The 27,260-nt window shown below is 36.0% G+C and overlaps 1 protein-coding gene across 1 annotated transcript in view; it reads right to left on the reverse strand.

Annotated features, from left to right (window-relative positions):
* Positions 1-21,914, reverse strand: part of LOC129770987 (T-box transcription factor TBX6-like) — a 100,614-nt gene extending 78,700 nt beyond the window's left edge. Inside the window, exon 1 of the mRNA XM_055774207.1 lies at positions 21,097-21,914. Coding sequence (XP_055630182.1) covers positions 21,097-21,178 — 82 coding nt within the window. The 5' untranslated portion in view covers positions 21,179-21,914. The remainder of the gene's footprint in view (positions 1-21,096) is intronic.
* Positions 21,915-27,260: the final 5,346 nt, after the last annotated feature.

The raw sequence follows: 27,260 nt of genomic DNA on the forward strand, positions 1-27,260 counted from the left end.
GCATATTTTCGACGTAGAACTTCGCAATTATATTAGGCTGTCAAAAAAGTCCTGCGGTATTTCCGCGAGGTGTCGTTGTAAGCGCGTAGTTCTAGTTGTATTCATTGTATCGAGTCATACTATAGCTTGTTGGAAAGGTATTTTTGCGCGCCCTTGACAGTGTTTTGTTTGGTTAAGTCGTTCTTGAGTTATAGTGTCGCAAATATGGAGCAAAATAAAGAGAAAATCCGACATATTTTACAGTACTACTATGACAAAGGCAAAAATGCATCTCAAGCTGCCAATAAAATTTGTGCAGTTTATGGACCCGATACAGTTTCCAATTCCACCGCACAACGATGGTTTCAACGTTTTCGTTCTGATGTAGAGGTCGGATTCACAAAGAAGCTCGATGTATGGGTGCCACACACGTTGACGCAAAAAAAAAACATCTTTGACCGTATCGACGCATATGAATTGCTGCTGAATCGCAACAAAATCGACCCGTTTCTGAAGCGGATGGTGACTGGCGATGAAAAGTGGGCCACTTACGACAACGTGAAGCGCAAACGGTCGTGGTCGAAGCCGCATTGTCTTCCATCAGGACAACGCCAGGCCACACACTTCTCTGGTGACGCGCCAGAAGCTCCGGGAGCTCGGATGGGAGGTTCTTTTGCATCCGCCGTATAGTCCGGACCTTGCACCAAGTGACTACCACCTGTTTTTGTCCATGGCGAACGAGCTAGGTAGTCAGAAGTTAGCCACAAAAAAGGCCTGTGGAAATTGGCTATCCGAGTTTTTTGCCAATAAGGAAGCGAGCTTCTATAACAGGGGTATTATAAAGTTGGCATCTCGTTGGGAACAAGTCATCGAACAAAACGACGCACATTTGACTTAAAACAGATGATTGTAACTAATTTTATGAACAAATGAAAATTCAAAAAAAATACCGCAGGACTTTTTTTACAGCCTAATATTATGCAATCCACTTGTTTACCATTTCGAATATTATTTTAGAATGCATAGAATTTTTTGTAATAAATTATGTGCTTCGTTACAAATAAATTTGATGTACGTCTTTTTACGTTTGATATGATGCCTAGGACTACAAAAATATGTGAACGGAAGAATTATCAAGCGATCATTGCATTTTACGTTTCCCTCTGGAATTATTGCACATCTAATGTCTACGAAGTTCTCGAACCGCGAAAGTTCTTTCACCTCTAGCATCTGAAATGACGATTTTCCCATGATTCTCAGTTTGAAAGTACGTTTTAGGGAAACATATTCCGGTCTGCACAACGATAAGCGAGTACAAAAGTACTGAACACCAAAAAATACCCCCGACTTGCATTTATATTTGCAGAGCCGATTTCCACAGGTACATCGATTTTGAAGTCTGTGTTGGGGAAACCGTAAATCGGGCCAATCAAAACTTGGCAGTTAGGGTGTTTAGATAACGCTTGACATTTTACAGTTATTCAATTGTTCATCTCATGAAAAATAATATTTTATTAATTGTGATAGACGCGTAGAAATATTTCCTATCAATTGATGCTAACATCTTTCCGATCTGTTAAGAAATGTTCGAGTTATAAGCATTCGAAATACGGGTAGGGTTATCACACAAATCGACAGAAAAAATGTATAGGAAAGAAGGAAGTTTTTCCAGTTTTCATGAATTCAAACCGTTTAAAGATTAGCGAATTGTAATTTATAGCATATCAAACAAATCTTTGAGAATTTGAGATTCAATTGGTATGCAAAGCATGAGAATTCGTTCACAATAGAAATAGTTATTAACGTTAATTTTATTTCATGAAAACGAGACCTGTTTTCTGATTTGGCACCCTTCCTGAAAGACGTAGTTCTACGTCAAAAACCATTCAAACCATCGAACCATTCACAAAACTGACATGTTTGATCTTCTTCTTCTCAAATGGCACTAATGTTCCTAGAGGAACTTCGCCGTCTCAACGTGGTAATACTTGCGTCATTCTAATAGTACTTAGTTGAAATTTGTATGTCAAATAACACGCCTTGAATGCATTCTGAGTGGCAAGCTGTAGAATACGCGTGACCACAGTGCAAGTCCGAGGAAATTTCTCTAACGAAAAATTTCCCCAACCAGAACGGGAATCGAACCCGAACCCCCGGCATGTTAGGTGTGACGCTAACCACTAGTTATGTGAAGTAAAATGGGATTTGTTATTGAGATCATCAGACAAAAATTGTGTCAGTCCAAAAAAAGGTTTGAAAAAAAAATCGATTATTTATTTCTTCCCGATATTTTCGTCCCCTTCATCTACAGGCACCCAGATAAAAATGTGTTCGTAAAATCGTCCAAAACTCGAAAGTTGGATATTCAAAATGAGGTATATTTCATCTTCATGTGTTGATTTTTCTCAAAGTTACATCATTTCAAAAATCACTTAAAAAATTGAACTCCGCACTCTGTTCCTCTGTTCCTCTAGTGTATAACACTCTCGTTTTCGAACCTTTGAACATACCTCCCGATCGATTTTCACCAATGATTTGGGCATGAGACGAGTCTCTGCGAAATTCTGGAAATGTACAACGATCTCAATAGTTGAATAATGTTTCATGTATTTATACTCCTAATAAATTTATCTTGGAAATCCATTGAATTATTGGGATATACAAAATCATATCTAATTCGGTAATGAAAATAATTATTTACTAATGTATTTCATTGTAGGCAAATAATTATGTCTTTCGACAGGAAAATCGTAGTCTCTCTCTTTCTTTCTCTCTTATAAAATAAATTATGGATCAATGTGTTTCATATCATTCATTTCCGTGTCGGAGAATATTTTTTTCGAAAACCCGTTGAATCAATTTCAACTGCGTTGTATTTTGGCATATTTCGTTCGAACAATGGGCGAATGCTCACGAGCTGCTTATTAGATTCGGTACGTCTGAATGAGGAGCGTACGAGCCACGGCTCTCAAATAAGCTGCGACTTTGAACGCTCAAAATGAAAATGGAACGACTTCCACGAAAGAACACGAAACGAATGGCTTTTTATCCGCTCTGAAGAATCAAACGGCTCTGTTTAAATTTAGTAACGCATGTTCATCTGTGTACTGAGAATCGATGAACCGGTTCGCAAATTTCAAGCACCATTTGATCCAGAAGCATTTGTCAAGGGTGGCCAACCTCATCGGTTTAATTCGAAAAAAAAATGTCTACTGTTTTGTCCATTCTTAGTTTCAACAATTCGTTCATTCTCTTTCCACTCAAGAGCACTCAAAATTCATAGCAGATCTATCCGTTATTAAAGGAGAATAACTCGCGTCATTTCTATTATCATGTTTAATTGACATTTAAAAGCCAATATGTGAAACAAGCAATAATTGAAACATAATGGAGAAACATTTCATTAATCATCTTTTTTCCAAAACTTTTAGCCTGTCACTAGCAATATTGCTTCTAAATGTTCATGAAACCCTAAAATATGTCGAAAATACTGTTTCTTACTATACCTCTGTCGAGTGGGAAAGAAAAATCTCCACCTAATAAGTTTTTACTCCGTCAACACCGAAACACTGTCTCTTGAATTCCCGGAAAGCTGAATTAGAAATTTCAATAAATTGGTCATCAATTCAAATCGATCCCGATGGCTCAAAGTGCAAACAAAATTAATCACAAATGACAACACGAGACCCGCATAATCCTAGACTCCTAGACGTGCCATGGCGTCAAGATTCTATCAAGCTTTCCATTCTCACCGTCGAAAAAATTTGTTCCAACACATCAAGATTGAACCAGCCAGCTCAACCTGTTGGAATTGTACCCTCGAAGCGCTCGCGTTTACCATCGCCACATCACACACACACAATCACCTTTGGCCCCGGCATTTTTGAATGGAAAACCAAAATTAATTATTCCACAGCCGTTCACAGTTCAGCTCGCAGTTTGTTTGTTTTATCTGCTGATCCCTGTCCATCAGGACCTCAAATTCCTGCTCTCAATCAATCCTTATGGCGCAGTACCGAGTTCCCAGGTAGAACATATGTAGGGCGCTTAGGGAACAAATTTTAATATTTTTCACTCTCTCTCTCGCACAGCACAGATACCATTTATCATCATCCCCTGCGGTGAGGATCATCACGCACGTCAGAAACCAACCGGGAACAAGAAGAAAAAAAGGTTCCAATATCTCCAAAAACCAACAGATGAAAGATTGAGATGAGACTAATTTTCTAAAACAAACAGGACTCCGGCTCGGGGCTCGGTTGTCGATTCATCAATTGGTTCCCGGATAATGGTGGTGGCTTTCCTCCGGTGCGATGCGATGCTCATCTGTCGTTGTTTGCTGGCAGGGATAAGGGCCGGGGTCGACGCATGGTTGGGTTTATCTCTACTCACATGGGATGGAGGATGGTTAGGGGAATACTGTCAATTAGTATATTGGTTAATATTCGATAGGAGGGGATTAACACGTTCGTCGCCCAACGCAACGTTTTTGAGTTTCTTGCAGGGCACAACTTGCGAATAAATTATTAAATGAAGATCAAACTTAGTTTGTAGATAACTTTTACCGGATCCAGCAATATTTGTTCTCAATTGGAGACGGATTGATGACAACAACACATGGCAAAGTCATAGTATAGGGGTTTTCCAAAAAACTGCTGAACAGACCATCCGTTCGTTAAATTAATAAAAAGTATAGTATAAACAGTATAATATTATGGTTATGATTTTATTATTTTTCTTTATATCCTATAGTTAAATTTAGGTGCCTATTCTATCAAATTCCTTCCAAAAATCCTATTCAATTTGAACGAGGAAAGTGTCACCCATATCTGGGTGACGGGGCGTCGAAAGTGTTAATGCGAAAAGGAACTATACCCAATCCAGTCACAGTCAATATTTATCGCACGATAGATATGATCTGCAATATTCAGATGCCTTAATTGAAAGATTGTTTGAAAAAAAAATGAAGTTGTTTGAATGAGAGATAGTTTTTATGATTGGGTAATGCAACACTGTTGTGTTACATTTCATAATCAATCAATATTGATTATAATTTGATTAATTAATTAGGAGTTCACACGAATGACAAATAAACAAAGTTGTATCACAGAAATTTTTGCATAATAAAATTACGAATGCAGACGCATGTCTCACATGTCTACTTTGAATCGCAAATCATTGAATAAATTTATACCATTTTAGGTTCGATCACAATATTTCGACGTTTGGCTTGATTTTAAAATAATTTGCTCTGGTTGAGGAATATATATATATCGACGAACAGACAGGCTTTTGGAAATTTGTTGTGAAGTTTTTTTTTGTTGAATGATTTGTTTTGTTTCACTGAATCCATGTTTGTGTATTCTGAGAAAAAATATGAGAAAAGAGTTATGTCTTTTGTCCAATGTTTTGATACTTGGTGGGAACAATTCACTTTCAACACTTCTTAGAAAAAAAAGTGACTCCAATACATGCTCTAGCTCATTTTGAGAAATCACGTCCAATGTTCGGGTTGAAACCGTTGGAATGACTTTAATATTGCCATTATAATCGATTTTTTGTACCACAATTGAGTATCGTTTATGTAGAGAAGCTCTGGTTTTAACAAGACAGTGCGACATACCACATCGCGCGTGCTACACTTGATTTATTGAATAAAAAGTACGACGAACGAATGATTTTGCGTAATGAATCCATGAATGGGTCAAAATGACCGGTCATATGATGTGTTCGCAAGATTTTATGACGTTATGACTTTTTCTAAATTCATGTATTGATCAATATTTTAAATTATTTTGGTCTCTCACTTTCAATTTTTCTGAAATACATATGTGGTATACCTATTTATACCGACCGACCAAATGACCGGTCGTGACTTTTAAAATTTCTAATTCCAAAATTGCTTAGAAACAACGTTAATCTGCCACTACGGCAGATTAACATATAAATGCCAGCCAATCAAAATTTCCGGAACAATTACAGCTTCTAAACCGCAAAATTTGGGAAATTTTTTGCACTATATTGTGATGCAATTTTATTTTCTCATTGACAGTTGTTGTATACGGTAGAAATAGGTAATGTTGAAATTAGTTCAATTGAAATATTCACAGTATTGTGAACAATTGAGTTGATTTAAAAAATACAGTTATAGGAGTTTGCAGTATAGGTAAGTTGTGTATATTTGTACTATATTGAGGGGAAAAAATAAAAATATTCTAAATATATATTTTTATCTAGTTATAAAACCTAACCCAAAAAGGCAAAAAAGTTTTAGAGGACGTAACAGACTCAAAAGAAGACTTTGCTGATATCGATCAAGATGTTTATGAAATTAAATTCTGAAATTTAACCAGTATCTGAAATATAGATGATCAATCATAAAAAAAAATGTTTGTTTCCTCAGAGAGCAATAGTAAAAAGAATCAATTTACGCAGACTAAGAAGAATGTTGATACTGTCGTCATCTTTGGATGAGAACAACCGTCAACATAGCTATAATTTCTCCTGATGGAACTATCTGCGCAAAAAAGCTGAATGCACTCCATGGAGGATATAAATAAACACCATTTTCAAAGCAATAATTGGAGGGGTAGAGTGTGTGTACATGTGAAAAAAACGTAAGTATATGTGTGAATATCATCACTCCTTACAATCGTCATACCCACAAACCCATGAGAACGGAAGTTACGAATCGTTCATTTGGAGTACCGCATAGCATTTTGTAATTTTGGTACAGTGTGCGATGAAGTGTTGCTCTAATTTACTCCAAACTATGATCGATCGGCTAGAAAAAACGGCTGAGCGTATAAATATGAAATGTTCACAGGAGTTTAGGGGATACACTATGCTTAAATTTAACTGCTAACATTCCAATTTACTGCAATGTTTGCAAAATTACAGAAGATTTTCTAAAATAGTATAAAAACGTTATTTGGCCCTTTTTTAATTGATGCAAAAAAAATCAAATAATTTTTTTCGTCAAAGCAACAAATTAACTTTATTATTGGAGTTTTCAGAACCACCTCTCCGTTTTCGATGTGATAATTATTTATTGAATTATGTATCATCAAAGATTAAGGTGTAACTTTTCATTCAAACAAAAATATCTTTGCATGTTAAAGTCCTACATGAATGTTATAGGAATCAAATGAAAGTTGTTTAATAAGGTTGATTGGAATTGTTACTGAGTTGGTTAGCAAAAAATTGTGTTAGCCTACAAAAAGTTTGAAAAGACAGAAAGAAATCGATTTTTTTATTACTTCCTGATATTTTTGTAAACTTCATCTACATACACCCAGATGAAAAAATGTTCATTACATATTCCAAAACAAGGAAGCTTGAGCTTCTAAATGATATGCACCCCTTCTTCGTACGTTGATTTTTCAAGAAGCTACAGCATTTCGAAAATTACTTTGCACTTTGCACTCTATTTCCCTAACTTTTTTGTCTTTTATCTATCTATCTATCTATCTATATATATAAAAATGGAGTGATGTCTGTCTGTCTGTCTGATTCTTATAGACTCGGAAACTACTGAACCGATCGACATGAAAATTGGTATGTAGGGGTTTTTGGGGCCGGGGAAGGTTTTCGTGATATTTTGAGACCCCTCCCCCCTTCTCTAAGGGGGGGGGGCTGCCATACAAATGAAACACAAATTTCTGCATTACTCGGAAATTAACCAAGCAAACGAAACCAAATTTGGCATGTGGAGGTTTTAGGATGCAATAAATGTTTCTATGGTTATAAGATACTCCTTCCCCCTCTCTTAGAGGGGGCTGCCGTACAAATGAAACACAATTTTTTGCATTACTCGAAAATTAATCAATCAAACGAAACCAAAGTTGGCATGTGAAAGTTTTAGGGTGCAATAAATGTTTCTATGATGGTTAGACAGTCCTTCCCCCACTCAAAGGGGGGGCTGCCATACAAATGAAACACAAATTTCTGCATTACTCGAGAATTAATCAAGCAAATGAAACCAAATTTGGCATGTGGAGGTTTTAGGATGGATTTCTATGGTGTGAAGATACTCCTTCCCCCTCTTTTAGAGGGGGCTGCCGTACAAATGAAACACAAATTTTTGCATTACCCGAGAATTAATCAGGCAAATTAAACCAAATTAGGCATATGGAAACTTTAGGGTTCAATGAATGTTTCTATGGTGGTTAGATACCCCTCCCCCCTCTCTTAGGGGTGGCTGCCATACAAAAAAAAACACAAATTTCTGCATTACTCGAGAATTAATCAAGTAAATGAGCGGGACGAAGTTTGCCGGGTTAGCTAGTGTCTAAATAAAAATACGAATTAAAATGCTATATTTTATGCAAATAGATGTATTCATCATGTACTTGCAATATTAGAATGAAATATATTTTATTCCATGTAATTTTATTTCGAATTTTTATATTTTGACAGCTAAAAAAAAAAATGAAAAAAAAATGACCGGTTTGGTAGAAATAGGTGTATAACAAATGTCGGTAGTTCTAGTGTTAAACATCATGTGATTGAGGTGAATATCTCATAGTCCAAATTGTATGTTAGGGTCATCGCTTCAGCCGATGAACAGGAATGTCGTTTTTCTCAATTTACTAAAAATCAACCCACAGAGTAATGTGAATAAATTTGAACTGACCTGTAATATTCAAATAATAAGTGTACATTCCCATTAATAATTAAATAATATTCTGAATAGTTGTGACATACAAACGGGGGAAAATGTCAAAAATAATCATCTTAGGTGAAAATCATTACAGTCAAATATTTAGAAAGGAAACTAATAGGGATGGTTATAGGCGTTTCCTTAAATTATTGCATAATGATAGCGATATATCTGGTAGGGTAATAATACTGAATTCCGAATCCCTATCTAATCATACCTGTTCAAAATATACCAGAGAATAGTAGATTGGAAATCATTTTTCTAACTAAGTTAAGAACGGTGATTCGAAAACAAGCTATGCTCGGTTAGCATCTGAAAACGAATATTACCCAATCATATACAACAATTAATAAGTAAAGTAATCTTAACTTCTTTTCTTGTCTGCTTTTTTTATTTAATTAGTTTGTATTCGATTCTCATTAGTAATCTTCATACAATGTGATCTAACTAGTTTACCATAAAACTTCATGGTGCATATGAAGCTATTTAAAACAAAATACGCTTTATTCGGGAAACGTATTATATGTTAAATAAAATAGTTGGTCAACGTGGAGCAGAACGATGGAGAGAACATACCATTAGAATCGATTAGATATTGAATTACAATCATACATATAAAGATCCTAAATACAAATATACAAAACTTCATCAGAAGCTTTAAAAAATAGATTGTGCTACCCTTAAAAAAAATGTGGCGTAGAGGGACCACATAAAATTTGTTCCCCCAAGAAAATAACTCAAATCTTTGCCGTTTACGGTTCGATTTCGTTTTGTATTCCTGTTGTATGTTGGTACTTGTTGGCTTTCGGTTTTGCGTGGCTGTACTTTCAGCTGAAAGTCGGAACGTTTTGCTGTCTGGAATCCTGTCATGTACAATATATTGCATATGATGGAAGGATGACTCAAATCATTACTTCCACTTACATGTAAAACAAACAAAATAAAATTGTTGGTTGATATAGTATCTATGTAGTGCGCGTAAATACATATCATAGGGTCGAAAAAAAACTAAATGTCAAATATGTTATTTTTCATATACCGCAAAACAGGTATATTCAAACCGAAAAACAAGCATACGTTTCTGGGAAAATTTGTAGGATTCCTGTAGGAAAATATTAGACCGATATTTTTTTTTTCGTTAGGGTGACCATTTCCATTTTAGGGTGGTCTGAAAAATATTTTTTCCACTTTTTCCCAAAAGTACCCTTTTTCAAAAAAATCATAACTATTCTTTCGAATAACAAATCGCGCTAATTCCAGACAGCAGTACTAAACAGCTTCAAGCTATAATTTTATTCGAAGGCATTATTTCATCATCAGTTCATTAATTTCTTATTTACTTACAAATTCAGAGCGAAAAAGGACCAAACAAAATAGCAAAATGATATTAATGAATATTATAAATTACGATTATCCTGTTGTATATTCTGTTGTTTTCATCAGCATGACAAGTTATTCTAAGCATGACAAGGCATCTCTAAACTATTGTCGTCCTGCATGGCAGGGTTGCCGATCTGCTGGTGGTGGCAACAATAACTATTGAACCACTGAGCCAATTTAGATGATCGACATATCAAATTTAAGCCAATGAGCTAGCCTTTTATTGAAATTTTTGAACTTGCCAAACAAATGGATTTTTTTCGCAGTTATTGATTTTAGTCGTTTTTTATTGTTTTCATGGTTTTGGACTGGATGGCGCTATATTTTTTAATATTTTTTCTTGTAAGCTGAGGATTTTTACATAACATGTCTCGGTATCAAATATGCTATTTTTAGAGTTTTTTTTATCCCATTTGTTTATTTTAGGCTCATTAGCATTTTAGCTGTAACAGAGCCGAATTTTAATCGTGTACATGTCACATGTTTATCATATTTATAATTAGCACATTACACAGTTGCCAGTTTTCGGCGTAAGAGTATTCCCTTCTATACCATTTTGCACATGGTACATTTACACAGTAGCCATTTAGGCGTAAGAGTATTCCTTCTGATCTCCCATTATCCAGTTAGACCACCGGGCAGCGGAGACATTTGATTAATCATTGTTGAGTTATTTATAGAACAGCAGCCCGATGTGTCTTGCAGAGCAGAGCAGTTGTATGGATGAATCTATTTTATTTCGACCGTGAACTACAGTAATTCCTTTGAATCCGGACGCTTTTTTATCTGGACACTTTTCCATTACATTCAATATCATACCAAAACTATTAAATGGTTTGCATGTTGAATTAATGTGACTGATATTTACTATTGTGTCAATTTAGTGTGGTATCAAGCATTATACCTAGCAGTTGACAAAAAAATGGCAAACCCCAAAACAAATATTTGTGTTCCACAAACCCGGAACAAAAAGCACATTCATAAGATGATTTTAAATCCGGACGGATCAAAAGTTAACGATGAAATTTATTATTAAAAGAGTAGCATAACTCTGCCCGGGGTATAAGCGCAAAAGTTTCTGGAATTCAAATCATGAATAAAAAGTTCTTGATTTAGAATCCCGGCACATTGAAGTAGTTTAGGTGTTGTTCACAATAAACAAAACTTTTGAAAAATGAGAATTAGTATTATTATTATTATTTATATTCAACGATCCGAATTGGACGAATTGATATTTTGGAGATCCAACTCCACTCCCACTAATTTAAGCAAGCAATGTTTTGATCCTATTTACTTGGAACATCATCAAATTAAAGCAAATCAAAAATAATCGATTAAAAATTCGCGTATTGTCAGATCATTCTCGTTGTAAATGTTTTGTGCTACTTTTTTCGTATTTGTGAACAAGGAATCCTAAAAAAAATAAATATTAAGAACAAAACTATCACTTTCCATGGAAATCTGAATACCACTATAGTGGAATGGCTGTATACTGAACTGTCAAGTTCCGAGTATTGTTTTTGAAAAATCTAAAAATAAAGACTTTGAAAAAGGAAAACCTGCTGCTTTTGCTTTTGTGTTATTGGATTATGCGGATTCTGATTTTGAAGAGTATATTCGCGTAGACGGCATTAAGCTTTGTATGCTTTCATTGGGCGCCGGAAATAATTATGGATTTTCAGGTGGAATAAACATGCTTTTAAAATAAAAATTATGAATGAAAATTTACTTTTACGTATTTTATGTGATGAAATTAGAGGTTTTTTCTAAATTGCAAAAACATATCAAACGAAAACTGTGTCTGATGATGATTTTATATTATCATGGTAATTGTTTGTGGAACAAACAGGTAATGCATCGACAAATGGTTAAGTAAGTGTCAGGACTACATGTGTTAGGTAATCAAACAACATGAAGTAGAGATTTTTATTCAAACTTATATATTTTTACGTTGCACTTAATCCTTCTGATCTGATAGAGAATAACTTACCTCCCAAGCACTAATATCGCCACCAGACGTCGACACTGTACATTTGTCATCGCAAATACAAACAAATCAGACTATATAACGCATACCAACATACCGCCTCATTCGTGAGCCCGAAAACGTTTTTTTTTTTATTACAGATTCAGTTTGTAGCCAACCCAGTTTCAAAAACGAATTCGCTATGTGGTTCTCGTCACAAACAAGGCAATGGACTCAGAAATGTATAGAGAAGAGTGCCTGCAGAATCGTCTCGATTGAAAAAGACTTCAATCCTTTTTGTTGTCTGTATTATATAGTGATTTTCAACACTTTTGGCTGGTTCGTCACTTTTACCTTCCATTTCGGAAGAATGTCGGGAGTGAGAATTGAACTCGTGACCTTCAGCGTGAGAGTTATGGATGTTACCACTACGCCAGATCGCCTCCTGACTTCAATCCTCGCTATGGCGCTTAATTCCGCCCAATTGAAAAATATTGGACAATTGTCGAGCGAAAATTGAAGAATAGTACCAAATTGATGGTGCACACATGAGGGGATCGTGGAATAAAATGGCCGCTGGGTTGACCAAACAGAGAATCCAAATTTCGATGGAGGGTATCCGAAGAAAAGTATGAAAATTCATCAAAATTGTAACAGAATATTTTTTTATATATACTTTTTTAAAAATAACAATAAAATATCTGTGTTTTGGTATAAACAACATTTTTGTACCTTTAACCAATCCCGAAATACAACCGGTTTTTTGATTTCGGATTCTAAATCTACCCATATAACCGTAGCGGCGTATTTTTTCAAAAATCCAGTTATTTAAAAATACAATTGTTAATCATGCGCCTACAACCTATATTCAAATATTTGTCAGGTGTATTAGGTTTTTGTTCACAATACTATCTTCCTTAAGTCACGAAAGTTAACTCATCAGTGACATTAATAATTACGACTTAAGGCTTCAAATTGGATTCTAATTCGAATCAATTTTTCTTGATACAGTAACGCTGGTCGTTTTATCGTCTCGTTTATATCACGTTTTTTTCAAAATAAAAAAAAATCGTCGTTGAGTTATAGAACAAAAAACGATGGATTATCGGAATAAATGATTTTCAAGTATTTATACCGTTTCCAGTGGTCAGCTGTATTCACGTACCTTACGAAAATTTTGTTACAGTTGGATTTGTAGTGAATATTGCGCATCTCATTTGAAATTCTCTCGTACTATTTTCATAAGCTCAGAATCAACAACTATGGATGATTCCGAGCAACTTTCTCTTTGATTGTTTGGAACAAAATGTACAGCCTGTGACGTTTCTCAAGTTTGATTCGTCTAAGACTCTGTGATACAGTATTCTATCTCGTCAATAGTCGAAGTTATATTTGAAGGTAGCCGGTGATACATTTTTGTGACAGCTTTTGCGAATTGAAAAATTGTAATTTTTCCTTTAGAACGACAAATAGGTGAGATGAAAAATCCTCCGGGACGTGAATCGAATCGGTGGTATGTTTCATTAATTAATTTAATTAATGACAAGGTTTTTGACGATATCCAACATGAACGTTACACTTCCATGTCAAGACTTACGTGACCAGAGCACCAGAAAGTTGAACATCGCAGATAACATTTTAAAGAAATTCAAAAATGATTTACTCGCAAATTAATAGCAATTTGTACGTAATTTTGGAGCACCTTCGTCACTCTATTTTAGTAGTGCCTTTATTTTAAAAAGAGATTCGGAATCTTCAAATATTGTTTGTGGCGCAAAGTTTTAAAACGATTGTCGGGTAATGAATAGTTTCAACCAGGTAGTGGAACCCGGGGTAAGAGTGCCACACAGGGCAAGAGTGCCCATCTGATTATTTTACCTATTTCCATCTTTTACAATGATTTAACTACAGAACTTAGTTTTTTACAGATACTTCATATATCTCACATATTCTCAGCAAGAACCTTAAATATTTTTTATTGGAAAACAGATAAATACTAACTGAGCTTCTTACAACTGCAATCTACATAAGAACGCACAGGCGCAAATTAACGAAATACCCTCAGTTTCTATATGTTTGCATGACTCCACCCATAAATACAAATAGAATAATCATTTTTCTTCAACTTACTGTATGAACTATTTTAAATCGTACGCATTTATTTCAATAAAAAATAAATTTGTTATCTCTCAACTTCCGGGGCAAAACGAGCCATTATTACCGGGGTAAAAATGCCATAGTCGTAACCTCAAATTCGATCTGTCAAACGCAAATAGTGTAATCGTGGTTGTGTTTATTGTGGTCATGGTTTGTAAAAATGAACGGATTTCGTTCTGAAACCAGTGGCAGATGGAAACTATGGTTGTTGCCGTACATTCTGTAAATCATGGAGCCGAGCTGCGGAGGAATATAGTTTGCCCAGAAGAACATTGGCCAAATATGTGCAGAAGTTAGGCCGTTTTAGAACTGTGTTTTCTAAACGACAGGATGAGTAACTCGTGAGTCACATCCTTAATATGCAGAAGTTATTTTATGGGCTGACAACACACGACATCCCGAATCTGGTGTATAAAATCGCAGAGTGAAATAATTTAGATCACTCTTTCGACAAAACATTCAAATTGGCCGGAGAAGATTGGTTTGCCGGTTTTCGTGCACGCCACCAGAACTTGGGTTTGCGTTCTTTGGAGCCACCGTGAATTTCACAGTGCGTTTTTCATCAAAAATTATATTTTTATAAGATTGGTACTCTTGCCCCGTACTGGAAAAATACAAGCCAAGAACATCATTTTTGTAAATGAAACATTTTCATAGTAAACATAACTTTTGAACAATTTGATGCATAGCTACACCTAAATAGGAGTATAAATGAACAAACCAGCAACAAAAAATGTAACAAAAGAACATTCAAAAACGCGTATTAGCTTAAGGTGGCAATCTGGCCCCGGGTTCCCCTATATAATTGCGACGAATCCAGTTTACTTTTCAAAATATGAAAACCTTACATCAACTCATTCGGAGGAAGAAAAGTGTTGCAGAAATCATTACTGACAAAACCGAATAATTTTCATTTTGAGCTCCTATTTTACTGATACTCTTAAACTGTCATTGATAATAGTTGGAAGATCGAATGACCTTCGATGTTTCTAAGTTTTGCAACTGCCAGTGTACTACCGAGGTACTGATTTTGCTTGGATGAACCGGCAACTATTTTGTGAATGATTTCAAAATCAGTTTGCTCCGGAAGTTTGTCAGTTTTTAACAAAAAAAAATACAACCTCAAACCGTTTCATGAACACCCTTGAGGGAACTAAATGTTCTCTGATAACATCTTAATACGAGCTTTTTTCCACAAATGCCGAATTCAGTATCTATTGCTCAACCAATGGACAAGGGTAAAATATGAAACATAAAACTAATCTACCGAGAAAAATAAGAACCGTTATTAGAAAAATTAGAAATGGTAAATTCATAAACACTGAGAAAGGCACTGGAAAAACGTTGGAAGATGCATTATTTAGGTTTTTATCCCGACTATTCGAGTCTTGGTACCAGTTTTATCTTGTAAGCGATTAGGTGTGGTACAGTTAATAAAAACTCTGTCAAACTTGTTCATGATTCCTGCTCCTGAGACTCAAATAGTAGAATGTGTCATAGTGTCACATGTTATCAGAATAGAGAATGGGCAATTAGAAAGAATTGAAGATGGAAATAACAACTCTGAAATATGTGATCGAATAACATCAGCAAAAGACAATTCACACAGACTGACAGTAAATAATTCGAGTGGTAAGATTGAATGGGGAGAACAAACAAGTCACAAACAAACAGTTAGCGCTCAACTTTCGTGTCAAGCAGACGCGTGTTGTTACTATTGCCACGAAAGTCGATCTCATACTATTTGAAAAGTTATCGTCTGCTGTCTTCAGCCCACGTGGCAACGGTGAACCATTGTGAGGCTACGCGATGATCCGTCGCGAAAACACCTTTCGCATTGATTATGCGAATTTACCGAAAAAACCTGAATATCCAAAAATCCACGAGTTCTGTGGCACGGTGCTAGGTCTAAAGCAAGGGGAAGTGACGCGTATACAGTGTAGTAGAACACTGGGTTGCGCATTTGTAAAAGTCGTTACCCTCGAATTAGCGAAAAGAATATGCGAACAAATCACTTTTTTTAGCTCGTATCCTGTTTTAGGAAATATACGAGAAATTTCTATGAGAAAATAAAAAAAATATTAAAAATGTAATAGAAGTAATAGTAAAATATTACTTCAAACTTCAAATTCATATTAGGTGGGAAGTGTATACAGTAATTTTTAACGTGATATACACGAATTGGCATTAGTCTAATTATCAAAACAATTAACGAAGGAACTGTAACAGCACTGATTTTGATGAATTGCAGGTTAAAGTTTGCTGTTAACCCCCCTGGAGATTTTTATTTCCAGAGTTTTAAAAAATATGAAAAATCTTCAGAAGCAACATAAATTATAATGTACTTTGGGCGACCCTCGTGGTATGCTAGCTTTCTTCGGTCTTACATGTTTTTTTTCGTGGCGATTGTTTCTTGGTTTCATTAACGATGTTAGCGGTGCCTTTGTTAATATTCATGTATAAAAACCAGAAAATGACAAATTTCTCATATTTGTGTTGGAATGAAGGGTGTGTCACATCAAATTGCATCACGGAAAAAACGCTGTATAAATTCGCCCAGTAGACCGATCCTGTTGTGAATTTTAGACAGTAAAATAAAAACTATTAAACAACTTTTGGCATTTTCTTTTTATTCATACTTCGAGCCCAAGCCCGTATGCTCGCACCTTCTTCTTTATCCCGTCCATAAGGTTCTGTACAACGTCAGGTTGTAGTTTTTTTTGAACAGAAATCCATTTTCTCTTGAAGTCCGCCTCCGATTTGACAACTTTTGGGTTCTTCCGGAGGGCCTGCTTCATAATCGCCCAATATTTCTCTATTGGGCGAAGCTCCGGCGCGTTGGGCGGGTTCATTTCCTTTGGCACGAAGGTGACCCCGTTGGCTTCGTACCACTCCAACACGTCCTTTGAATAGTGGCACGAAGCGAGATCCGGCCAGAAGATGGTCGGGCCCTCGTGCTGCTTCAATAGTGGTAGTAAGCGCTTCTGTAGGCACTTCTTAAGGTAAACCTGCCCGTTTACCGTGCCGGTCATCACGAAGGGGGCGCTTCGCTTTCCGCAAGAGCAGATCGCTTGCCACACCATGTACTTTTTGGCAAACTTGGATAGTTTCTGCTTGCGAATCTCCTCCGGAACTGAATTTGTCCTCTGCGGAGAAGAACAACAGGCCCGGCAGCTGACGGAAGTCCGCTTTGACGTAGGTTTCGTTGTCCATTACCAGGAAATGCGGCTTCGTCAGCACTTCGGTGTACATCTTCCGGGCTCGCGTCTTCCCCACCATGTTTTGCCTTTCGTCGCGGTTAGGAGCCTTCTGAACCTTGTATGTACGCAGGCCCTCCCGCTGCTTGGTCCGCTGGACGAATGAACTTGACAAATTCAGCTTATTGGCGACATCCCGGACCGAACTTCTCGGATCACGTCTAAATTGCTTAACTACGCACTTGTGATCTTTTTCACTGACGGAGCATCCATTTTTGCCGTTCTTCACCTTCCGGTCGATGGTTAGGTTCTCGAAGTATCGTTTTAGTACTCTGCTGACCGTGGATTGGACGATTCCCAGAATCTTACCGATGTCCCGATGTGACAACTCCGGATTCTCGAAATGAGTGCACAGGATTAATTTCACAACGCTCTTTTTCGTTCGACGACATTTTTCCAAATTTACGAAAAATTGACAGTGAAGCATGGCCAACGTGATCTATACACTCTTATTGATTATAAGCGAAAGCTGAAGATATAATTCCTAAAAATTAAATTTCTACAGCGTTTTTTCCGTGATGCAATTTGATGTGACACACCCTTTATATGCGATTGATTTTGTTCGATGCGTCTCGTGCGACAAAACCAAGCAAATCATCGGCTATGTTCAGGGCAACCAGAATACAAAAAAGTAAGCTAATTCTCAAATTACGTTTCACACGCGAATTGAATACAATGAGTCCATCGTTCTACTTTGGCAACGTGGTCCACCCTCTAGATTTTGCTTTGCCTTTCTCGCAACACAAGGCACGATATTAATTGAGATATTGTTGCACAATTGAATGTCAGCCAAAGTGTTCAAAATAGCAATAAAATGTTTATGTGACAATTCAAAACATATATGCTTTGCATATCGCACAACTCGATTTGATTTGGCTTTTCCATGTTCTGGGAATAATGAAATTCTGCATTTATCCCAACGGTTGTGGTGATTATCAAATTTTTGAAGATATATTCATCGAGAACCTGTAATGTACCCTACGAAAATTCATTGAGAATCGTTCGTTTTGATGTGGGCTATATTAACACGTTGAGCCCCACGACGGTCCCTAGGAGACGACGTTGAGCTTTTTGGTAGGAAAGCAAAATAATAAAATAGAAATATATACGGTTTGTTTTCGGGTGTTTTACAAAATGGGAATACTTTCTAGTCGAATTTCTGACAATTTCCTATTTATACAAAAAGTATCTTTGGGCGACACTTATAACGTGCAAAAGATCTTGATGCGGACTGAATTAAATTATAAAGCAGGAGATACCAACGAAACGAAAAAGGAGAAATATAAACACAAAATATCCAATTTGGTTTAATCAAAACATAAAGAATCTAAAAAATAAAAAACAGAAGGAACATAAAATTTATAACAAATAGAAATCTGACGCTAATCTCGAAAAATATCTGAACATTTGCGAGCAGCTCAACTCAACTGTTAAAAGCGCTTTCGAAGATTACAACTTAATAACAGAGTCGGACATAAGGTCTAACCCGGAAGTTTCTTTAATTACATAAAAACAAAATTAAAAAGCACCTTGATGATACCGCGGGGAATGACCCAGAAAAAGTTTGCAACCTTTTTGCAACATTTTTTTCAAGAAGTTTATATTGTAACAGCTGAGGAGGACCGAGATCGTGACTTCTTTGCATCTGTTCCAGAAATTCCATGTGATGTTGGAGTCAGAAAACTAACTTACATTGAAATTTTTGACGCATTAAATAAGATTGATGTCTCGAAAGGGCCAGGTCCTGACGGAATTCCACCGGTTTTTAATAAAAAAAAATTGGCATCTGAATCAACTTATCCACTTTTATTATAAGTATTTGGAATCAGAAAGGTTTCCAAAAATAGCGAAAGCTCTTTTCTTGTACTAATATTCAAATCCGGTAATAGATAATTTACTGGAATTTGTCACATTCACTTTGAATGCAAAGGATAATGGTAATCAGTTTGAAGCTCTATACACTGACTTTAGTGAGACTTTTGATCGTGTTGATATACCCTTACTCCTTCTAAAACTTCAAAAAATAGAGGTAGAAGTCAAGCTATTGAAATGGCTGAAATCAAATTTGACTGACCGCACGCAAATGGTAAGTTTGAATGGGAAAATTTCAAACCCAATATTTGTTACATCCGGAGTTCCTCCAGGCTCTCATTTTTATTCATTTCATTTGTTAATGACGTTTGCGTTTTTCTTAACAGTGTGAAGGCACTTATCTACGCAGATGATATGAAGCTGTATAAGGAAATAAAGAATGAAGAAGACTCTCAAACATTCAAAAATGAAGTTGACATATTTTATAAATGGTCCACTAAGAGTTTATTACAGCTCAATGTTAGGAAATGCACTTTGATGACTTTTACTAGAAGATGAACTCACTTGGACAATGGTGTTAAGCTGGGAAGTCAACCCATCAATAGATGTCAACGAGTAAGAGACTTAGGCGTGGTCTTAGATTCGAAACTAACCTTCGTTGATCAATATAATACAATCATCCATAACGCAAATAATTTGTTGAGCTTCATCAAACGCTTTAGTTACCATTTCCACGAACCGTACACAATAAAGACATTGTATATTACATATGTCAGATCAATTCTCGAATACTGTAGTATTGTATGGTCCCTTTATATAACTTCACACGAAGACAGAAATGAATCTGTACAAAAATATTTTTTTTTATTTGCACTACGTAAACTAGGCTGGTCTTCATATCATCTCCCTCCATATGAATGCTAATATGCTAATCAATGCTAATCAATATCAAAAGCCTAAAAGAACGTCGGAACTCCGCCATGATTCTATTTATTATTGACATCATATCACAACGAGTGGACAACGAGCACCGATTAGACACCTGAGAAACCCTAACATTTTCTACATAGATTACTGAAGAACGAATTATGCCAAATATAGTCCTATTAATCGTAAGATGAGCCTCTGTAACGAACACAGTGAAATAATTGATGTAACCATGTCAAGGTCAATGCTTAAAGACTATCTGAATAGGATAAGATATATTTAAATTTCACTGTAATATTTGGGCAGCATATTTAGTCTACGCTGGTTTGACGAAATAAATAAATATATAAAAAAATTTTTTTTTGATTATGTAACTTGTTAAAATACTCTTCTAAATTGAACGGATAAATTATCCAGCAAGTTCTCTTTAGTTTTTTTTAGTTTTAAGTAAGTAATTTTAAGTAGTATTAAGAATGTATCGGTCTACAGTTTTGATTGACGACAATAAATAAATAAATGAATATATGAAAAACGCAGCAGGAAAAAAATCGGGGCTCAACGTGTTAAAAACCATTAAATGCATAACAGAGACACATATGGAGCTTCAAGAGAATGATTGATTTTCGTGAAAGTCAGTGAGATGGAAACTTGAATTTTGGCAGGATATGCAGTCCCTGCAGTCCCAGTCTCTTCATAAAAAAACGAAATCTTCTTGCTTATCGAGAAGTATTAATATGGTGGAATGTTCGACTGATTTGTATCCAATCAAAACATTGCGGGTCATCATATACAGAAATATTACAAAGACTAATATTTGAAAAAGGTGTTATATAGGGGTAAGAAATTGGCTGCAAATCCACGGGTTCCCAAGCGAAAAAGTGTTGAGTTCAAAGAGTTAACTTGGTCTTCTACTAATTATACATTAGAATAAAAATGCGGCTCAAATGGCACATTACCTGGAATCCTCTGCATCATCTGCTGTCGGTAAATCTCGTGAGCAATATGCTGATGCATCCTCAGATCAATCATATCGGTCATTTTGAATCCTTTGTTCACTCTCGATTGCACCTGAACAAACAACAACTCACTTTACACAATCCAACTCTGGGAGCTCCCGCTGTTTAGCGTTATCACCAGCGCAATCAAACGCGACAGTATCAATTAGCACACCAATCCAACCCTAATCGGGGCCTATAATTTCCATCCGAGAGTGACGGCGACACAACAAACACCCCCTCACCACGCAAACATGCCGGCGGCAGAGCTGCGGGGACTCAATTTATAAAAATTCATAAACAATCATTTGTCACGTCGACACGTTCCGCAATCACTATTCTTCACACCACTTGGAGACGACGAAAACGACGACGCGTTTGACAGAGTGCATTGCAACAATTGCCCGCCACCGTAATTCCTATTATTGGCTGTCGAGAGCGCGACGCTTTCATACGCCCACGCTGTGCGGATGGCCGTCGCAAGACCGCCCGGGTCGCGTGTTTCGAACCGCGCGCCGTTTGTTTGATTTTATTGTTATTGTTGGGTTTTTTTTTTTATTTCACCGATTCGCCGTTTCGCTAATGTGCGTCCAACCAGTGAAAAAATCGCCTCTCAACTGCTGCGCCAATAAAATAGCCCTACTTGCTGTCCAAAATACACAATGCTCGCCGTTCAAAGTACGACCGCACGACGAACGGATCGCGAAAAGGCGCTGAAAGGAGACAAATACAACAACAACAACAACAAAAACCTGATAGGTGGAAGCAAAAGGAACGGTGCAACGGAATAAAACAACAACCTGGTCAGATTACAGCCTGCGGCAGTACAGGTTTGACAGAGCGAAACCCTACGAAGACCGCCTGGCGAAGCAACTCGTCAAAACGAAACGCGCAATGAAGCGTGTGCGATGAGGAAAAAGATGGAAAACCGAATAGGGTTCACCCACACACTCGCAGCATCCACGAACAAAGACCGACCGTGTGTGTCTCGTTCCCCAGAGTCGTCGGTTTCTCCTACTTGCGCTACGCTGTGCGGCGCCTATTGGTGGGTTTTGTGACGCCCCCTTCTCGGTGTTTCACTTCACACACTGTTCACACGGGCGAAAGATCAGACCGGACCGTGACAAACACACGCAATGCCGTTGGGAACCGAATGCCCGAAGTGGCATGACACCCTTTGTATTGTGGTGCCTTTTTTTTGCTTCACTCATTGCCTCGGGCATCCACAGCCCGACAGCCCGGATCGACGATGTCGGGCATCCACAGAAACGAAATGGCGTGAAATTTGAAAAGCACCGGGTTCCTCCAATGCGCTTGGTTGATGCGCGTCGGATCGTCACACGCCTCGCGCGTCCGTCCCTTGCGCACACAATATGGCGCCCAGCACACACACACACGATCCCCTAGAGTCGGACCGTCAGTTCAATCACGGATTTAATTGGATTTCGATCGGTTTGAGAATTAAATCGTTAAATCGTCAGTATTAACGAACCTTCAGGTCGGACCACGATGAGTGAATTAAATGTGGTAATACGTGAAAAGGTACTCACGGTGATGCTCGTTTCGGTTTTATGAAGCCAAATCTGACATTTCGAACTCATCGGGTAATGATCCAAAACATAGGAACTGACACTTAGACAGAACGAATTGGATAATTGATAAGGTCGTACGATGATATGGTCATTCTACTTATGTCAATCTTCAGATGTCTTACAACACATCAGAATTGAGATTCGGTATTTGCTTGTGGGTATATAAAATGTTAAAAGCTTGTACCGAAAAAATAGAGGGCTTGATTAGACACGAGATAAGGCGTTGTGCACAAATAACGTAACGCGTGTAGGGGGGGGGAGGTGGTCGATGTTGCGTTGTTGTTTCCATAAAATGCATTTTTAGCGTTACGTTATTTGTGCGCGACGCCTCATAAGTACAATTATGGAAATTTTTAGAAAATTTCGAATAGTTGAATTTGCTCAAAAGCGTCATACACTGCGTTTCACAACTATAGAACCACTCATTTTTTCTGAGTTTCCAGAGATATCTAAGAAGTCATCTTTTAAAAGGCTGACCATTTGAACCTTATTGTTGTGTTCAGGCACGAAACAATCGAAAAACTAAAATTTCAATGTTTCATAACTGCAGAACCAGATGGAAAAACTCTCACTCCTTTACAAAATAAACGTCAATTTCGCATGAATTATAATAAGTTTCCAATTTGTAGGTCATCTTTAGTTCTCAATCAGTTCGAATAACTCATTCGGGGTTATTTTTACAAAGTTGCACCATGTTGCAGTGTGTATCTCGTTCTACACAGAGGATACTGCTTGTTCAAGCTCTTCAAATCACTCATACTGCTTGTAAGCTGCATCTACTTTTAATACGATCACTCCTCAGTTCTCAGTTCTTGATATGGTTTTGATCTGGTAAACATGCTGACCCGTCCCGAATCGGAAGCCCTCATTCAGTAAACCATGCCATGACTTTTCGGATGTTACGAATTGATGCCAAATTTCCCAATTATCACGGTGTTTTTGATGCAAAAACAGAAATAAATTATGCTGCAGTACTTCATTGCACTTCTGACTGTACTTTGGTGTTGATAAAAAGCTATCTGAACCAGGCCGTTTTGAAAATATTTCTCTCGAACCATCAAACTGCCGCCTGCAAAATTACGAGTTGAAAAATTACATGACATGTTCCATAAGACCTTCCAGTATGAAGAAATTCTATTCAAGTTGGATTTCTTTTTATTATTTATTTATTTTTTTTAGCTCCTAAAATAGTGAAACCCATGGCATTAGCTTCCATAACAGTTTTTGGATCCGCTTCTTTGGAGATGGGGTTTTTATGGTTTGGAGAGAATTTTCTTTAAAAAGGCCTGGTTTACGTAGCTTACCATCAACACGAATGAACAATCAGAAGTACAACGAAGTATTTCAGAATCACTTACTCCTATTTTTAGATAAAAAAAAAACAATGTAATAATTGGGTAATTTGGCATCAATTCATAAAATCCGGAAAGTCATGGAATGGTTTGAAGAATAAGGGCTTCAGATTTTGGACTGGTCAGCTTGTTTAACAGATCAAAACCCTATCAAGAACTTATGAGGAGTGATCATATTAAAAGTAGATGCAGCTTACAAGCAGTATGAGTGATTTGAAGAACTTAAACGAGCAGTATCCTCTGCGTAGAACGAGGATACACACTACAACATGACGCAACTTGGTCAAAACTACCCCGAATGGGTTATTCGAGCTGATTGAGAACTAAAGATGACCTACGAATCAGAAACTTATCGTAATTCATGGGAAATTGACGTTAATTTTGTAAAGGAGTGAGAGTTTTTCCATCTGGTTCTATAGTTATGAAACACTGGAATTTTAGTTTTTTGAATGTTTCGCGCCTGATCATAACAATAAAGTTCAAATGGCCAGCCTTTTAAACGAAGATAGTTATTATATCTTACACTATATACTTTAATTCAACCGACTTCTTACATATCTCTGGAATCTCAGAAAAAAATAAGTGGTTCTATAGTTGTGAAACGCAGTGTATTATCAGTGATTAAAACTACACGGATACCTTTATGGTGGTCCACAAAATCATAACCAAACATCGTTGTAGAACCGAGGAATCATGAACTGTTACAGAAGGTTATCTGACAGATCAAGATTATATCCGACATCTTGTATTAGAGCAATTCCAAATGAAATCGTCCTAAAAATGCAGATTTTAAAAACTTGTATTTTTGACTCCACTGAAAGTGTGTATTCCGTTTGGGTTGGAGGAAATATGAGTTTTTCACAGCAATTGGGAATTTTTTGACTCAAGCGTAACTTTTGAAAAGGGCGTATCGATTTTAGTAAGAAAAATCTTTGATTATTTATATCTCAAAAACTATGAGTCGTACCGAAATAGTGTCTTAGAAAGAGTTATAGATTATTGATGGTTGAATATGAAAAAAATGTACACTGAGAAAAAAAAATAGTACTCTTTTTTTATTTACAAAATAAAAATTCAATTTGCAATATCCAAAATACATATTTTTTAATTTTTTTTTTAATTTTTTTCATACAAAATAGAAGTCATGCAGAAAATTTAAAAAATGGGCCCAAGATGGTAAAACTATTTTTGACGAACTTTGTGGAACATCGAATTTTTAGGAATTTTCGAAACTTCGAATCTTTGTATGTTAACAATCATTTTTAGCCACAAATTATGAATCCTGATGTGATTTAAAACAAAAAAGGTTATTATCAATCTCCTTCTAAATGTAGCCATTCTCGAAATATTTAAAAAAATATTTATAATTTATAGTAAATAATCCCTTTTAATATGTTTGTCGTGTTATACCGTCATGTTCATGAAATTTTATGAATTTGCTTATAATTTCTAACAACTTTTCCAAATACATCATCATGGTTCATTTTTTGACTCAAGCGTAACTTTTGAAAAGGGCGTATCGAATTGAGTAAGAGAAATTTTTGATAATTTATATCTGAAAAAAATATGAGTCGTACCGAAATAGTGTGTTAGAAAGAGTTATAGAGTATTGTTGGCTCGATTTGAAAAAAATATACACTGAGAAGAAAAATTAGTACTCTTTTTTTTTATTTACAAAATAAAATTTTAATTTGCGATATCAAAAAATATGTTTTTTATCTCTTGTTCAATTTTTTCATATAAAATAGAAGACATGTAAAAAATTTAAAAAATATGCCCAAGATGATAAAACTATTTTTGACGAACTTTGTGGAACATCGAATTTTTAGGAATTTTCGAAACTTCGAGTTTTTGTATGTTAGCAGTTATTTTTAATCACAAATAATGAATCCTGATGTTATTTAAAACAAAAAAGGTTATTGTCAATCTCCTTCTAAATGGAGCCATTCTCCAGATATTTAAAAAAATATTTGTAATTTATTGTCTTTTTAATAGTAAATAGGCCCTTCAAATATGTTTGTCGTGTTATACCATCATGTTCATGAGATTTTATGATTTCGCTTATAATTTCCAACAACTTTTCCAAATACATCATTATGGTGAAGACATATGTTTAGGAGTTACGTTACGAAACATTCGAAGATATGTGGGTAAATACAAAACGTAGCGATACTAAAAAATCTTTTTTATCTCAATAAAAGACAAATTACAAATATTTCTTTAAATATCTCGAGAATGGCTACATTAAGAAGAAGATTGATAATAACCCTTTTTGTTTCAAATCACATCAGGATTCATAATTTGTGGCTAAAAATGATTGTTAACATACAAAGATTCGAAGTTTCGAAAATTCCTAAAAATTCGATGTTCCACAAAGTTCGTCAAAAATAGTTTTACCATCTTGGGCCCATTTTTTAAATTTTCTGCATGACTTCTATTTTGCATGAAAAATTTTTTAAAAAAATTAAAAATATGTATTTTGGATATTGCAAATTGAATTTTTATTTTGTAAATAAAAAAAGAGTACTAATTTTTTTCTCAGTGTACATTTTTTTCATATTCAACCATCAATAATCTATAACTCTTTCTAAGACACTATTTCGGTATGACTCATAGTTTTTGAGATATAAATTATCAAAAATTTCTCTTACTCAAATCGATACGCCCTTTTCAAAAGTTACGCTTGAGTCAAAAAATTCCCAATTGCTGTGGAAAACTCATATTTCCTCTAACCCAAACGGAATACACACTCTTATTCGAATCAAAAATACTCATGTTTTGTCATTTGTCGATTTCATTTGGAATTATTCATTACGATTAGGTGAAAAAACTACATTTTGATAGCTGTGGTAGCTAAAAGGTTGTAAAAGAAAACTTCGGACAAATCTCGGGACAACAATTTTAAATGCTTGGAATTTCAAAAAAAAAAAATAACTAGAAATCTACAGTTGCAGTAAGTAACTCGTTGTTTTTGTGTCAAATAAGACTATGAATTCGAATTTATACGAAGCGGAGTGTTTCGACAACAAATGTAATCCTTCATTGAGTCTCATGTTAGTCCAGTGACGAATTGGCAAGATCTACCATTATTTCGAGTCAGTGGTGTTGTGCACGGGGGCGAGGGGGCGGTCCGCCATGAGAGTGAGAAGCATATTATTTTTTTTCGAAAAACAGATTCATG

The sequence above is a fragment of the Toxorhynchites rutilus genome, chromosome 2 (assembly GCF_029784135.1).
Source record: "Toxorhynchites rutilus septentrionalis strain SRP chromosome 2, ASM2978413v1, whole genome shotgun sequence".
In the NCBI taxonomy this organism is placed as follows: domain Eukaryota; kingdom Metazoa; phylum Arthropoda; class Insecta; order Diptera; family Culicidae; genus Toxorhynchites; species Toxorhynchites rutilus.